The sequence below is a fragment of the Vipera ursinii genome (assembly GCF_947247035.1).
Source record: "Vipera ursinii genome assembly, chromosome: 2".
Taxonomy (NCBI): Eukaryota; Metazoa; Chordata; class Lepidosauria; order Squamata; family Viperidae; genus Vipera; species Vipera ursinii.
This window is the reverse complement of record NC_139513.1, coordinates 185,526,260-185,543,777: the sequence shown is the minus strand read 5'-3', so window position 1 is coordinate 185,543,777 and position 17,518 is coordinate 185,526,260. Positions and strand designations below refer to the sequence as shown.

The 17,518-nt window shown below is 36.0% G+C and overlaps 1 protein-coding gene across 1 annotated transcript in view; it reads right to left on the bottom strand.

Annotated features, from left to right (window-relative positions):
- Positions 1 to 1,078: 1,078 nt before the first annotated feature.
- RIMKLB (ribosomal modification protein rimK like family member B) overlaps positions 1,079 to 17,518 on the bottom strand; it is a 73,577-nt gene continuing 57,137 nt past the window's right edge. Inside the window, exons 5-7 of the mRNA XM_083354479.1 lie at positions 10,109 to 10,195; positions 4,111 to 4,314; positions 1,079 to 2,595 (exon numbers count right to left, since the gene is read on the bottom strand). Coding sequence (XP_083210605.1) covers positions 2,132 to 2,595; positions 4,111 to 4,314; positions 10,109 to 10,195 — 755 coding nt within the window. The 3' untranslated portion in view covers positions 1,079 to 2,131. The remainder of the gene's footprint in view (positions 2,596 to 4,110; positions 4,315 to 10,108; positions 10,196 to 17,518) is intronic.

The following is a 17,518-nucleotide window of genomic DNA, read 5'->3' as shown; positions in this document are numbered from 1 at the left end:
AACCTTTGTATTTTTCTTCAACCTACACAATATTGCTTTTGCTTCATCAGCTAATACCAACAATCATCCTTCTATTTTGCTTTTAACAATAACATTTAATTCTACAAAAATATCATTATTGCATTTTAAAAAACTGTACAAATAGGCATGTTCAACATTCATGAATGTGGGCTAACACTTTTCTATTTATTCTTAGTGTCTCTGTAAAGTGTTCACAAGTGGTGTTTAATACCCAAGTGAAAGTTAAGACAGCTGAGTGGTGAGGTTGGCCAGTGGAATGAAGCTCAGAGCTCTGGAGGGTAAATTGCTATTCTGAAGCACTGAAACAAAACAACCCTGCACGCAGAAGCTGCCCACCCTCCAAAACCCTTTCATAAGCCAACTTGCTGTTACAAACATTCTACTGTGTTGTGGATGGCTGTTTTTAAAGTAACAGGATTTTATTTACATTTTTCTATAATTTTAATACGGTATATACCCCAAAGTAAATAGATGAGTGAGAAATGGGTGAGGAGGAGGAAAATGAGGCCATTAAAACAGACCAAAAGCTGTTGTTTTGGTTCTTTTACCAAATTTAATAAGAAAATGCACAGCCAGAAGTATCAGGGATGGACTGGGAGAGGAGATCATCAGGCATTCTGGAAAAAAGACTGACGAACTGGACAGACAAAAATTAATGACAAAAACAAAGCAAAATACAGACACATACAAAGGGGCCTGAGATCCACACACTGGTGGTGTTAAATCATATTCCCATTCTGGCTGGGCCTTACTGGCAAAGTGTTTCCCAAAAGCAAAACCTTCTTGTTTCTTTCAGGATTTATCCTTGGTAAATCAGGCCACTTTAGATTTTAATGCCTTCTATAAAGGAAAGCTACTATCAATAATAGTGATGCATTAAATTTACAAAATATAGTTTTGAAATTTGCAACCATTTCAACCCTCCTCCACACCCCTCCCATATTTTCTAGGCATCAGATTTTTTTGTATAAGTTTGTTACTATTAGTAGTGATGTTGAGTAGTAAAGGTATTTTTCAAATTGGGCCCCTGTTAAAGATATAGGCATGGAGAAAGAAGTGTTGGACGAGCATGTATTAAAAATAAAACAGTAACACAGCATATATCTTGCAAAAAGGACTAAAACATTAACAAATACAAGTCAATGCACATTTGTTTTAAACTAGTGTTATTCTTTTTCACATTGGATTAAACATTATTTTGTACACCAAAAGTTAACAGTGCTGTTTATCTCAGTTCTTGTGCAAAAGAAAACATGCCACTTCTGCCATCAATAGCCCAAACTGTATTTTACACATAGTTCCTCCCTTTCCTGACCTAAAGCTAGGTTTTAAGATTATTTTTAAAATCCAGATACATAGTATTTTTTTTCTCCCAAGGAAAGTGAATTTGGTTTTAAATCTAAGCATGTGGCCATCTGTTAATACAGAAATGGCAGAAGTTGCAGGTTTATTTCAAAAGCTCATGTCGAACTAATCAAAGTTGCACCCTGTAAAACTGCTTAAAGTCTGGAATTTCATAGGCCATTGTGGACTGTTTGCCAGGGATACAATTTCAGAGATCTTATTGATAATAGATAGAAATGCTGATATTTAGAACCTTTGAATGAAATAAAAAAATGGCTGTTCTAATTTCTCTCCACTCCTATAGGACATAAACAAAAAGGCATATAATAACAGGAATGAGCTCCAATGAGGTGAGGGGATGGTTGGCAAAGTATTAATTCGTGGGTGCTTTTGTAGTATCAACTTTTCCAATTGCAAATAGCATAAATCAAGATGAAACATTTTCATATGAGTTCAAAGATCATAAGGGCATCCCTATCAAAAACAGAAGTTTTATCGAGTTCTTTTCTCCCATTTCCCAATGCAGATTTTAAACAGAATATTATCAAATGAAAAATACTTGTTAAAAATAACAACTAAACATATGTTCTGTAAGATTAATAGGTAACGAAAGCAGCATTCACAGAACATGCATGTTTTGATTCTGATCCCCATGTTAAAACCCTCACCTCACCTCCATAAGCTGCTTACAATAAACAGCACTACAAGTTGGTTGTATTTTAAAAAAATTTACAAGAAAGTTGGTCATAGTTATTTACATGTGGCATTACTCCACTAGGAGCTTAATCTCATTGGCTATTAGCTGGTTCATATTGAATATCCCCCCCGGCAGCTTGGTGAGCAACTCTCTCTCTGTGGTTTCAGGGTCGCTGTCGACAGAGCTGGAGCTAGCACTCATATTGTCGACAGTGGCACTAGCTGGAGGTCCCAGCTCTGGCTCGCTAGTCTCGCTAGCCGTGGATACCACAGAGAGCAAGGACATGCGTCGTGTCAAGCGACCGGGAGGAAGCAGTGAAGCGGCATAGTCTGCTATGATACCAGCTACATCTAGATTGCAAGCCTTGTCAAAGGCAATGAAACCTACATTTGCATTGGCCTCACAGACGCAGAACGAGCCATCATCCTTCATTAGGAGGTCGATGCCACAGATATCCATCCCCAAGATGTTAGAAACTTGGACCGCCAGTTGTTTCCCTTGTTCACTGAGTGAGCACATCATACCTATACCACCTGGTAACAGAAAGAAAGCTAAATCAGGGTACAATAGTATTCCAACTCAAATTCAATAAACCTACATGAGAGAGTTGTGAGATCTTAATGCTTACTATAATATTGAGTCTAACTTTAAAGAAATTTTGTGAGGATTTTCCATTTTAAGTAAAAAAGGAATCTAATTGTTAGTGTTAAAACTAAATGTGTTCTAGAAACTTTGATGACCAATAGAGGCTGATGTATCTTCTTTATTTATCTACATCTTACTTTAGTCATACCATTTATTTAAGTAATTCACAGTTACACAGTTAAGCTTACCTGTGTTTGACAGTGCATTTGCTCCCCACTCTCATCTCAGAGAGATGAAATAAAGATAAGATAGATAAGATAACCTTTATTATCATTTTTTTACTGTGGGCACAATAGCAGACATCAAAAATGAAATTTAGTTGCCCGCTCTCAAAGTGAAACACATACATGACACACATCTAAACATACTATATATTACATATGTATAGACCTACATCCCTACATATATATAAGAAATAAATATTAAATACTGTTCATCTTGAATATATAACGGAAGGACTGAATGAAATAAAATAAGAACATAAAACACAAAAACCAATGAAATAGTATTAACCTTGGAAACAAGGCCAACAAAGAGGAGAATTGATCCAGACTATGGGTCATTTCAGAGTGTCAATTTCCAGATAGAAGAAATGACTAACTATTACTAGTCCAATGGTAGTGTGACACTCTCAGATACTAAGGCACTTGCACTACCCACATAAACCAATGTTAGAAAAACAGTTTTTAAAATTAAAAATAGCAGAAATATCATGAAGTTTCAGTAGCTCATGATCAGGGCAGAGAAAGTTAATTTTTTTTGTAAGATTTTGAGGTGAGATTGATTTAATATTGTGAGATGTTGGTATTAAAAAAGGTTCTGGTGATTACACCAGGTGAAATTGCATGATGTTGCCTCAGCACATAAAGTGGCCTATCTACTCCTGCTACTTCTTAACTGTAGTAAATAACAGGGAGAATGATCCAAAAAGAAACTGCAGAGATAATATAAATGTAAAGGCAATCTATAGAAATACAAATATTATACAGCAATTATTTAATTTAGTAGACTTTAAACTTAATGGATAAATGGCTGCTAAATCTCAGTTTTGGTCAACTTTTAGGACTGCGCCTCAAATAGCAGAGACAAATGTATTGTTTGATTAGAGTTCATATAGTAACCAATGGTTCTCGTCAAAGACATTTGATGTTATTAGTTATCTTATGTAGAAGCATGTTTTAGATTAGAACTTGAAAAATCTAATTTGCTATTTAGTATATATGCACACTTAGGGTTAGATAGCGATTTATTTCCCTTTTAGTCAATTAAATTAAAGTTTATTGCATTTGTTTCTTTCAAAGTAATCTTTACATTTAAGATAGCACTCTATAAAAATGTATGCCTTAAATTAGAATTTAAAAATTCAACATATATAGTAGATTCAAACACATTTTCATTCTTACCAAGTGAGCAATTGCTCTGCATTCTACCATCTGTTGAGCAACGCAGCATAGTGCCCACGACACGGCCTCCTACCACGATGACACGAACATCTTTGCCATGAGACTCCTGGACATATTTTTGGAATAGATAAGGGGCTTCATGACGAATTAGATGGCTCAGGTCTGCCAGATGGTGTTTGTCTCTGGCAAGAAACACAGCTTTTCCTGCATCAAAAGAACACAGAAGATGAAAACTAGTCAGTGATTTTCCTACCTGAATTTTAAAGATCTGGAAAGGTACTGTGTCTATACATTCTCAACTTCTGTACTGAAAACATTATCCTGGCAACACTGGTGAATGAATATCAATAAAAATGGCAAAGCACTTATACATTTAGTGCTACTAAAACAGCAAAATTTGGAAAATATTACCTTGAAGTACACTCACAATTTCCAGGTCTTATTCCAGTTCTCACTCCCTCAGTACAGATCTCTCAGTATCCTTCAATCTTGGCCTGTACCATTCCGTGCTATTCTAGTAGAACTAGGTTGCAAGAGTGTTTTGCAACAGGTTTGGGATTCTCTAGACACATAAAACAGAGGGCTGCACCAATCACAGTCTAAAGATGGCAGAGATTCCAAGGTGCTGTTCATGATTAATTGACGAATCAAAGCAAACCAGTCCCAATTAAATTGCAATTGCCAATTAAAATAATTAGTATAGCAATGAAATACAAAACTTATTTAAAATTCTTTCCAAATCAAAGTTCACATTAAATACATTGATTCAAATGTTAAATTTATTAATAAATATCCTTTAGTTGCATACAACTATATTTTGGATATCATTAATAAATAAAACTTATTTCATGCTATCTTAAGGAGGATTTTATAAATAATTAATGTTTTTAGCAACTAATATGAAAGATGATGATTCTATTTAAAATTTCTTCATTAGGGATTTACTTATGTATCTATTCAAATGTACTTAAGTCTTGGGTGGTAAGCCTATCATAGATTACAAAACATATTCTAACATAAACAACTAAACTAAATAATTACTAGCAACTAGAGAATACAAAACAAAATCCAGAGAGGGAAATTTACAAATAAGCCTAGGTTCCAATGCTTAGATGAAGCTCTAAGCAAAATATTAACAAATACACATTATTTACAAAAATAGGTAAACTGCATATACTTCTGGTTTCATTCTCTAATAAAGGAGTTTACTACATGAATGAACTAATGCAGATTCATAATGTTTTTATATAAATCAATGGTGTAACCACACCTGGAACGTTGTATGTAGTTCTGGTTGCTACACTTATAAAAATGATATTGTGTAGCTGGAGAAGGTTCAGAAAAAGACAACTAAAATGATCAAGGAGTTTGAAAAGCTTCCCTACGGAGAAGGATTGCAACGCATGGAGCTTTTTTTTGGCTAAAATAGTGAACGAGAAGGGATAGGATTGAGGTGTACAAAATTATACATGGAGAAGGTGAAGCTGTTCTCCTTTCCCAAAATACTACAACCAGAGGTCACTCAGTAAAATTGAATACTGAAAGAATCAGAACAGAATTTTTTTTATACAACTTGTAGTTAAACTTTGTAATATGCTAACACAAGATAATGCACTGGCTAAAACTTTTCTTCAAAAAGGGCTGTATCTATTCCTGAGGGGCACATGAAATGGATTTTGTAACTTGTTAACTAACAATGTCATTTTGTATTTTAATTTGACTTATTTTCCTCTTTTAAAATGATGTTCAGGCTCATTACAGACTGGAATGTAGGAAAACTTTTTATTCTATCGCTGTATGGACTGATTGATAGCTTTTAACATTCCTAAACTGAAAAGTTAAACTGGCTGGAGACTATCTGAGATAAGATGGGTGTCTGGTTTGTCTCTTTGTGAACTCCAAACAACCTTTTTTCCTTAAAATGTACAGCCCTTCTGACGTCAGACTTCTTTTACACGAATATGTGTGATATTATGGGATGCAAATATGAAACATGTTTGACTACATGGAAATGATTTCCTGTGCAAAGAGGAAGTTACTTTTATCCTGTCCAATCAACTTTCCTGTTGCATTTTCTTTGTTGTGTTCAACTATAGAAAGGAAAGTAAGAGTTTCACCCTTTTCATAGAGGGATCCCACTTTACCAGGTTACCCTAATAAATTGCTCTTAAATGATCTTCCCATTCGGTTGCTTATTGGGAAATGTAAACTGAGGCAGAACCTAGGGCCAGATTTGGCTATCACTCCTTTGAAGGCTAGCTGCTGGAGATTATTTGCCTTTCTTGTACAAGTGGTTGGGCGCTGTGAGAAAACTGCTGGATTAGATAGGGTTTGATCATATTTTTATGTTCCACTATGGATGACCATATTGCAGAGACAGCATCAATTACTGCTATAGGTTGGACCTACTGTTGTAGCTAATATAGCAATTTATTCAATTACTGCTGGGTTTAGAATTTTCTTTTCTTGTTCTCTCCAAAATTTTGACTCCCCATATAGAAGTACTGCAGGGAATTTGTAGTTTTCTATAGTTCTACATTCTACTGAGTTGCAAAGATTTGAGGGTGATACAATAATGTTTTTCTTTCCTTTTAGGGCCTGCGTTTTCCTTTTCAAAAGGTGCTTTTAGCAGACTTGGATGAAGCTGAAATACTCTCAACTTCCTATCTGAGAATCTCTAGGACAGGGGTGTCAAACTGCCAGCCCATGGGCCAGAAGCATCATGCCGAAACCGTGCCCACCCTATTGCCAGCAATGGAAAAAAAGTCACGATACATTGTGATACGTCATGTGACGTTGTGAGTTTGACACCCATGCTCAAGGATGTAACTCTAATGCTGACTCATTGATGATGCTTCATGGGTTAGTGGTTTTTCTTGCTTCTGCTAGGGTGTTCTTTGGTGAGACAGAGTAGTCCACCTTAATTTATACAACCCAGTGACAGATAAGAGAATAAAATCATACAATAGGTACACGAGTGATATTTTAGAATTGTATGTTATTTTTTTAATCTAGCGACTATTGCATTATTTATAACTTAAATTTCAAAATGTTCATATTACCTATTTTTTTATGAAAAAGAATGGTTTCCCAAATGCAGTAATTTCATTTTGAAGTCATCGTCAAAAGCAACATTATATGTGAAACTGTACTGAAGAACATCAGGCACTTGAAGAACAGCAGAGTTAAATTGAAGCCTCCTTCTGTAGACTTCTGCAATACCTGCAATATAATCATCTTACATTGCTCTTCCAAGAGTTCTCACTTTACTTATGCTATTCTCTTCAACTATTCTATTTAAAATAGAATGTTTTCACTTGTTTGGGGAAAAAAGTCAAATGTAACTTCAAATTAAGTTATAGTAATTCTAATTTTACAAGATTGGATAGATGAAACTCTTATCAACAAGCTGTATGAAGACAAGAAATACCACTGAGGCTGTAAGGCAGGGGTCCCCAACCCCCGAGCTGCAGCCCACTATCAAGCCACGGCTTGTTCAAAATGGGGCCGTGTGAGTGGCGGGCCGGTGTGCACAAGCATGCGCAGCTCAACTTGCCGAGCAGCAGGCCAGTGGGCACACGCATGCAACTCAACACACACAAGCAGTGGGCCAGCATGTATACGCACGCACATGTCCATGCTTGCTAAGTTGAGTTGTGCATGCACGCGTATGCGTGCCAGCTCGCCATTTGTGCGGCCCAGTTGTCCTTTCCCACCCAGCACTGCCATGAAGCCACAAAGGTTGGGGACCACTGCTGTCAAGAGTTACTTATGAATATAATGAAATAAATAACAAGTAGAATAATTGTTTTTCAAAAACTCGGAGAAAGTGGAAGTACTGTATATTAAATAATTATTTTCCTATAAGGAATATAGGCTTTATAATATTTTGCTGCATTTATCTAAACAGATGCAAATAATTAATCCTCAACAAAGTTTAATTAATGTAGGATGGACTTTAAATCCTCATGACAATGAAAATTTAAAAGGAAAGATTTTTACACTGTAACATTACCATATTAGCAGAGACATTCATAGTGGCTATTTACTATAGTTGGTTGAATAGTCAGCCAGATGTTTAGACTAAATTTGACATTTTTATCCACCTAACTAGTCCTTCCCAAAGATCTGGGATTGGAAGATGTTATTGTTTGATGATGTTAAAGGTACTGTTTGATGATGGTGGTGGCATCATGATGATGATAATGCAGAACTGAGATAGAATTGTGCCCGGCTTTTATCATCAGAAACTTATTCTACTAACAGAAATATGACAAGGTATTCCACTACATTCCTTCAGTATCCAAATTATCTGAAGCCAAGCCAATAACACAACTTCTCTATGGTGCCAGGCAAGGCCCTTTCCCAACTTTGGACCACTAGAACTTGTTCAGTGCCATTTCCTAAGATCGGCCTTTCAAGCTCCAAAATCTGTCTCTAATACCACTTTGAGACTAAAGACAGGCCTCATGAAAGTGGAGGCTAGTATGTAGGCAACCATAATCAACTACTGGCTTAGATTATTCTTTTTTCTTTTTGGTTTTGCCCCACTTATTACAGGAGTGATTTTCAGTCTATATGGAATTAAAATAAAAAATTTGGTGACAACTAAAATCTCATCATTGGGACCTTCTCCAGCATGGGATATGATCAGGCTGAAGTTCTCATTCAACTGTATAATAGACACAGAGCACCAACTTGATCTAGCCAGATTCTCAACTTTTTTCACCAGTGAACCCAACCGGTTCTCTATCTCCCTTATGGCATACTTAACAAATCTCGAAATACCTGATCATCAAAGAGCTTTTACTTTAGCACAATGACACACCCTCCCCTCAGCTATCCTTGAAGGCTGATACTGGAAGACGCCTTACCCAGAGAGACAATGCCCCTGTGACTCTAGACATATAGAAACAAAGGAACATATACTTCTCTAATTCCTACACTATACAGACACATTTGTACTAGCCTCAACTCACTATTATTGTATGAATACCCAGGGAGCACAGGACAATTTTACACTTCCCTGCTGCTCTGATACCATCCCTGCTACAATATATAGTGTTGCAAGGTTTTGCACAGCAGCACTTAGCATACATCAGAAAATGACCTGTGTCACAAGTCAGTTTTAATGAACACCTAGATGATTATTATAGAGCATTTTGTAATAGATTTAATTTATATTTTAACATTAATTTATTGCTTTTTGTTTTTAGACTTTTTTAGATTTTTATTTTCATACTTTTTAGATTTTAATGCAATTGTTATTTTTGTATTTTTTTAAAATTGTTTATTTCTTATTCACCTTATGCTGTTCTTTGACCATAATATAGGTTGTTTGATTCCATCCTTTAATAAGTTCTGCTTTATTTTGGAGAAGAGTCTTTTACTAATTTTATAAAATGACATTTAAAAATATATTACTAATACAGTAGGACAGAGTGAGGAGTTGAAAAATATCTCAGAAGGCAATTATAAACCACCTCTGTACTTTTCCACAAAAAACCCTACATGAATACATCCATGAAGTTACCAACAGTTACGTTCAACTCATGGGCATTTTCATGAAAAATGCTTCACTAATTTATTTGCAGAAACAGCCACAAAAGTTGCTCAAACTTGATGATTTAAATAAAAACACATTTAAATTAAACTGTTGGACCAAGATTATCAATGAATTATGTTTTGTGGTAGTTGAAAGAATAAAAAATGTAAAATTGTTATTATTACAATCATTAAATATAAGTGTAACTTATATGACTTCTATAATTAGAGAAAAATGTATCTAATGTTGATAAATGAATACAAATAAGTTAGGAAATGTAGATATATTCAATGTATTCTGAAAGCATGGGTTATTAATACTATGTCATTTTAACAACCATTGCATTTATGGTAAGATATTCTGAGCACTTTGTACTATTTTGCATCTAAAATTTTTGGACAAAACAATTCTCATTTAACACTATAACAATTATATACAGACTCTCACACCCACCTCTATGACCTCGAGTGTTCTTCACGACCATGGGGAACTCCAACACTTCTGCTTCATCAATCATTTTGGCAAAGTTTTCATGACCTCCTAGAAAAAAATAAATAACCAAAGCTGTAAAAAGGGATGCACACAAATGTGAATTGTGGATGTTTTCTTACAATGCAAAATTCTGTTATTCTAGGCTTCCGGTGGCGACGCAACGCCGAAGACAGCCGTTTTCGGGCTGCCCGCTCCGCAGCTGTGTTTTTCCATCGTAAACAGCTTTGATCAGCTGTTTAGATGGATTTGAAGCCCCCTCCTCGGGAGAAGAGGAGGGGGTGAGGCCCCAGGTAGGGGTTGAGCTCTCCGTGGCCGCCTGAGCTGAGAGTTTGGGCGGCTGAAGGATGAGCCCCCCCGAAGCCTGGGTTGCTCCGAGCTGCGCAGCGCCCCTGCTCCGGGATTTTTGGAGCAGAGCCAGGCGTTAGCAACCACCCCTGCCAAAAGGAAATACTTTTGATTATCAAGATGCAGGCAGAGCGGTACAGGAGGTCAAGGTGATGTGGACTCTTATCTTTACTCTGTAGCTCAATGGATTTTATAGCTTTAAAGTGAAAGTGCGCAATAAGTGAAAGTGGGGGAAGATGGCGGCTAAAACTTCTAAAGCTCTTCGGAATGCGGGGTCTTCCCTGGTGCAACAGACCTCATTGCAAGCTTTGCTTCCTCCTACACCTCCTCCGACATTGACGCTTAAGGATTTACAAGATGCTCTTGGAAAGCATTCACAATTGATGTCTGACATGATGGATGAAAAGTTGAAAAAGCTGGAGGAGAAAATGGAGGAGAAAATGGAAAAATTGGAGAAGAAGATGGAAGAGAAGTTTAGAGCAATGAGGGTGGACATGTTGTCTATGATTGAATCTGTAGCTGAATGTGTGCAACAGCTGGATGTAAAAGTGGAGGATCTCAGTCAAAAGAACTCTATATTAGAAGCAAAGGTATTAGAAAATGAAAATATAAGGGATAAAATGGACGGAGAATTGAGCCTTGTTCAGTATCATCAGATGCAGTATGTTATTAGAATCAGGGGTTTAAAGGAGAATTGTAAAGAAGATTTAAAGCAGCTGATTTCTGAGGCTCTGGAAGGGGTATTGGGCCAGCCAGCATCTGAAATTGAGGGAAATATGGACAAAATTTTTCGTGTAAATTCATGGATTGCAAGACAGAGGAAGTTACCCAGAGATGTGGTGGTCTATTTTACAAAGAGAGTAATTAGAGATGAAGTCATTCAAGCTGCTTATGATACTAAATTGGTAGTGGCTGAGCAAGAAGTCTTGGTTTTAAAAGAGATTCCTCTGAAGATCCTAAGAAGAAGGAAAGATTTTGCATTTCTAGTACAGGAACTTAAGAAATGTGATATTAAGTTTAGATGGGAGATTCCAGTTGGACTGGTGGTGACGCACGAAGGTAAAAGACATCGTCTGGTTACTGTGGCTCAGGCACGTGATTTTTATAGCAATGTGTTAAAAGCAACCCCCCTATCATTTTTGGAAGCTGTAAAGGGATACGGCGAGGGAAAGCTTCAAGATGTTGCAGATAGACAGACAGAGGACAATGGTGTTGGAGGGGATCAAGTTACAGTCTCATCGGTTGTTGCAGGAGGCCAGAGGATGACCCGTGCCGCCCCAAGAAGAGCGAGACGAGAGCAAGAGCAAGACCAGCAGAAAGTTATGGAATCTCCAAAGTGTACTTACAGTGAAGCTGTGGGAGGGGCGTGGTCCAAAGAAGTTTTGGGGGTCATGACAGACGTGCTCCAAAAGCTTTGGAGCGTTAAGATTGGTGATTAAATTTTTAAATTAGAATGTCAATGGATTAAATTTATCATAGAGGAGAAAGAAAGTTTTTTTTTAATATTTAACACAATTTAAGATTGATGTTATTTGCTTGCTAGAAAAGTATATTAGGGTTATGGACTAAAAGTATGTGTTGAACACTGCGAGACATTTGGCGTGATACATGCAAGAACTATTTTTGATCATAGTTTAGTTTGGTTGGAGATTATTAAGGTTAACAGAGATAGGCGCTTTTGGCGCGTAACTGAGAATTTGTTTAGGAATTAGAGAAAGGTGGGAGAATGCAAATAGTAGGTGAAAGTTTTTTTTCTTTTTTTTGAAATTAATATGAATAAGGACTGGGATTAAGAAAATCTATTCTGAGTAAAGCTCTTTTTTGTTTTCCTTTTTCTTTTTTACTTTATTTGTAATATTAATATTGTTTGTATTCATTTTATGTGAGCTAGAGGGAGATAGAATTAATAGTTTATTGTTGATAACATAGGGGTGCTTACGTTTGTTTTTCGATTTTATACCATGTATTTAGCTCTGGGAAGTCGGGGGGGAGGAGGGAATGGGGGAGAGGGATAGGGAGGGCTAGATAGGGGTGGGGGAGGGGGGATTAAAGTCAAAATGTATTGTAAAACTTTTAAATTAAAAAAAAATCTGTTATTCTAGACAGAAGAAAAATATATTACTCTCAAGTATTCCCAGGTTACTAATAATGTTCAAAAGTTTATATCAAGGGGTAAGGAGAGTTTGAAATCTACACATATCAGAGTTATGAAATTCTTCTAATTGTGTTTTGGATAAAAAAGAATATCCTATAAATATAAAATTATCTTACATTATATTGGTACAAGTTATAGCTTTTCCTCCTACAACTTAAAATGCCCAAGAATAGAGCTAAAATGAGTTCAGGACAGTTAGATCTTTTCTGCACGGCATTGCATTATGCTAAAAGGGCCCAGTGACAGCCTCTGCATGCATTGTCTTGTCAGTAAACAATGGCATGCTATCTATAAACCTTCTTTTGGGGTGAATGAGCTATGTCACCTATTGTAATACATTTTTCTCAAATTTGACAAGAGTGTAAGGATTGGTAAGAGAAGTTTATAATACTTAATTAAAATCCTTTTGGACAATTTTACTGTTTTATTTATGAATATACGTGTATACGTATTTATGTGCGAGTGTAATATATGTATTTTATACTGTTATTCCCAGTTTATATTATACAGATTGCTAATTTTAATTTCTTCCTGTTGTATACTGTATATATGCAGCCTAAGCTGGCCTTTTAGCATATTCTGATCTAATATTGACTTTAGTTATTTTTTTGTCTGGTATTCAGATATTCAAATTATCTAAAACTAAATTGACAATTTCATGATAGTTATCATGAAATTGTCAATTTAGTTTTAGATAATTTGAATATCTGAATACCAATTCTTTTGAGCTGATTAATGACCACAATAAACTATAACCTTTCTTAAACAGGAAAAGTTGTACTTGAAAAATCTCCTAGAACAGTGAGTAAATACACAGTGCAAGCGCTATACTATTTATTTATTGGAACATATTAAAACCCACCCCTCATTTTTGTAGATAATCCTTTTAAACAGAGAAAGAAGAAAACACAAAATCCACAGATTAAAATCTGCAATCTTGGGTAAACAAGATATTCAGCTAGCATTAAAATAACTGTGAAGATAGACTTTAGTTTGTGAGAAAGATATGGCAATGTGAGGGCACATAACCTAAAGATTATTATTGTTGATGATGTATAAGAAACCCTAGCCAGTTTGGACAAATCTCAAATCACAAGGAGGCTGATATATGAAGACATTGTTCCAAATATTTTAGGCTTCAAGCAGTTTCAGATCTTAAAGGCTTTGGTTTGAATACTGCATGCAATACTTAAGGTCAGTACTATCTTCAGAATCAGTGTAATGCCATTCTGCCCACTTGCCATTTTGCCCAAATTTACAATTTGACCAATGTATTCAGAACTACTTGAAGCTTCCAGGCAACCTACCAACCACAACCCATATTAATTGGATTAACTGCATAACTGTATGGAGAAATGACTGTTTCACTGTGGCCAAATCATACCCACAAAAACATGAATTAAAATAGAATAGACAAAGCTGTAAAAGTATGGATGTAAACCAACTTGTACTTTCAATGTTTTGTTCTGTGTATCATCTGAAATTCAGTTATTCCAGGCAGAAAACGTGTTTCAATTGTTCTATTTTAGTTACTGTGGTTGGTGGTTGTCTCTTGCAAACTGGGTTTTACTATTTGAATTCTCTTGTGCAATGTTGTGTGCTCTCTGATTGAGCCAGAGAAAGGTGAAGAAATAGGACCTCTCCAGTATGAACAATTAAACTGGCACTGGTTGCCTAGCAGTACATCTCTTATCAACTACTATCATCAGGAACAAAAGATGTTCTCCAAGACAAATAATGAGATATTACTACATTACTCATACCTGGAGGCTTAGTTGCTGGAGCACCTTTTTTTTTAAACAATCTCCCCTTGCTAGATTTTTCTGCCCTTGTAATAGAGGAGACTAACAGTAGCCTGTTCACTGGTCTCATATGTGTCTGTCCCACAAACATCAATTTACCCTGGTCATACCTTGAATAAGTCACTTGCTTAAGGAGTAAAACTACTGAGGGAGACTCACTTTGGAAAAGAGACTCCATCTAAGTTTCACTCTAAGAATTACAGGGTGATTCATCTATCTTCTTCTGCATGACTTAACAACATCAATCCATGACCAATAAAGTTTTATGGGCTCTATCTCTGACTCAGCTGAGTCAAACAAGCGTGCTGACTCTGACGCCACATATATGATGTTTTGACTAGTAGCAGAGTACAAAGCCCAGGAAAATGAAGTTCTTCTGTTCTTTTCCACTCAGCAAGCCATTGCCTAACTGCCTGCAAGATAAGCTACTGCAGTTTTTTGTAAAGATTCGTATGGGAAAGCTGGAGTTCACGTGGCTGGGTAATGTGGGAGGTCTTCAAAAGAAAGAAGGCAAAGTGCATGCACTACTGCTTAAGGTCAGACCCAAGTGAAGTAAAAGCAAAACCTAGCTGCACTGGTGTGAATGGTGTTGGTTCCTGTTGATCTTGAACTTCCAGATGGCTTTATAGACAGAGTCTTTCTTGAAAGGCATTTTCCAAAAGTTCCACAATCAATAGAACAAAAGAGCATGCACAGAATATACACAACTAATATCAGCAAGCCATAATCAATCTAGTGTTTTTTTCAGAATTTTTTTTATTGCTATTGGTTTAGTGGTACTTTTGGAAGTTTTTTATTGAAAAGTTTTACAGTACATTTTAAACATTAACCTCACCTAAAACCCACCCTTCCCTCCCCCTCCCCCCCAACTTCCCCCCACCTCCCCTTAAAGCCCACCCTTCCCTCCCCCTCCCCCCAACTTCCCAGAGCTGAATACAGGGTATTGCCTCTAACAAACTTAAACTAGAGTATGCTAACTATCTATAAATACACTTTAAATCCTATTGCACTTTAACTCCCCTTAAACATTGCTAAATAATAATGCATCTTATTAAATTCTAATTTATTTATTTATTTATTTATTTATTTATTTATTTATTAATGGGACTTATATCCCGCCCTATCTCCCGAAGGACTCAGGGCGGCTAACAATAATAACATATAATAAATACAGAAATTAAGATAAAATTAAAATTAAAGGCCTCTGTACAATAAATTAAAATTAAAAATTAAAATAAATTAAAATTAGAGTTAAAAATTGTAAACATAATTAAAATCCCTGTCAGTCCAGGTCAGCCAGGTGGAAAAGGAGTGTTTTGAGGCCGCGGCGAAAGGACTGGAGATCTTGGGCCATCCGAAGCTCAGGGGGGAGCTGGTTCCACAGGGCTGGCGCTCCCACAGAGAAGGCCCTCCCCCTGGGGGTCGCCAGCCGACATTGTCTAGCCGACGGTACCCTGAGGCGGCCTTCTCTGTGTGAGCGTACTGGGCGATGGGAATTCGTTCCCGGCAGCAGATGGTCCTGCAAGTATCCCGGGCCTAAGCCATGTAGGGCTTTAAAGGTAAGTACCAGCACCTTAAATCTCGTCCGGAGGGCAACCGGTAGCCAATGCAGCTCACTTATTCATATGCTAAATGAAACTTTTTATTCCCATATTTAATCTGAATGTAGTCAATCTATCTTCTCCATTCCGAAATGTATCTTTGTTGCGATTGATCTTTCAAATATGCTGAAATTTTTGCCATTTCTGCTAGGTTTGAAATTTTGAGTCCACTCTTCTATAGTAGGCAGATCCTCCTTTTTCCAATATTGTGATACCAAGTCTTGCTGCTGTTATTAAATTCAACATCAATTTAATTTCTATAACAGTACAATCTGTAATAATACCCAACAGAAATAACTGCGGAGAAAACCTTATCTTTTTCTTAAATATCTTCTGCATATTCCACCAAATTTTGATCCAAAAAGCTTTAACTTTTTTGCAAGTCCACCATATATGATAGTACGTTGCATCATCACAACCGCACCTCCAACATTTAGGTTGATAATTTGGGTACATACATGCTAATTTTTTGGGATCTAAATGCCATCTATAAAACATTTTATAAAAGTTCTCTCTTAAATTTTGTGCTTGTGTAAATTTTACATTTCTGACCCAGATTTTTTACCAAGTATCCATTGTTATTGGCTCCTGAATATTCTGGGCCCATTTTATCATACAGTCTTTAACAAGTTCCGTTTCTGAATCTATTTCTATCAATGCATTATATATCCTTCTTATATGTGCTTGACTTTGATCTCTAATTTGTTTTACCAAATTTTCATCAGTTGTTGAAATACCAATTTTCTGATCTTCTTTCCATCTAGCTTGTATCTGCCCATACTGAAACCAAGTTTGTACTATCTTTTATTCTTTTAAAATATTGAATGGCTTTAGTTGCCATACATTCCTTTCCAATCTAAGAATTTCTTTATATGTATTATATTTTCTATCGCATGTTTAGGTATTGCCCAAATTGGTATTTTATCATTTAACTTATATTGATATTTTTTCCAGACTCGCAACAGAGCATACCTTAATATATGTGACTTAAAAGCATTATCCAGCTTTTTATCATACAATAAATATGCATGCCAGCCATATAAAAAATCACATCCCTAAATATTCAATATTCTTCCTTCTGTTGAATTGAACCAGTTACTAAATAAAGCTGCAGCATCATAATATAATTTAAAATTGGGCATTTTAAGACCACCTCTTTCACGTATATCTTGCATTATCTTAAGTTTTACTCTCGGTCTTTTCCCTGATCAAATAAATTTATTAATACCTTTCTGCCATTCCTCCAAATTTGAATCTTTTTTAAGTATAGGTATCATTTGAAACAAAAATAAAAATTTTGGTAAAACATTCATTTTCACTGCTGCAATTTTTCCCAATAAAGACAATTGTAATTTTCTCCAACTGTCTCGCTCTTTTTGTGTTTTTAGCCATAACAATTCTTAATTATTTTTATATAATTTCACATTTGAAGCTGAAATATATGCCCCCAAATATTTAATCTTTTTAA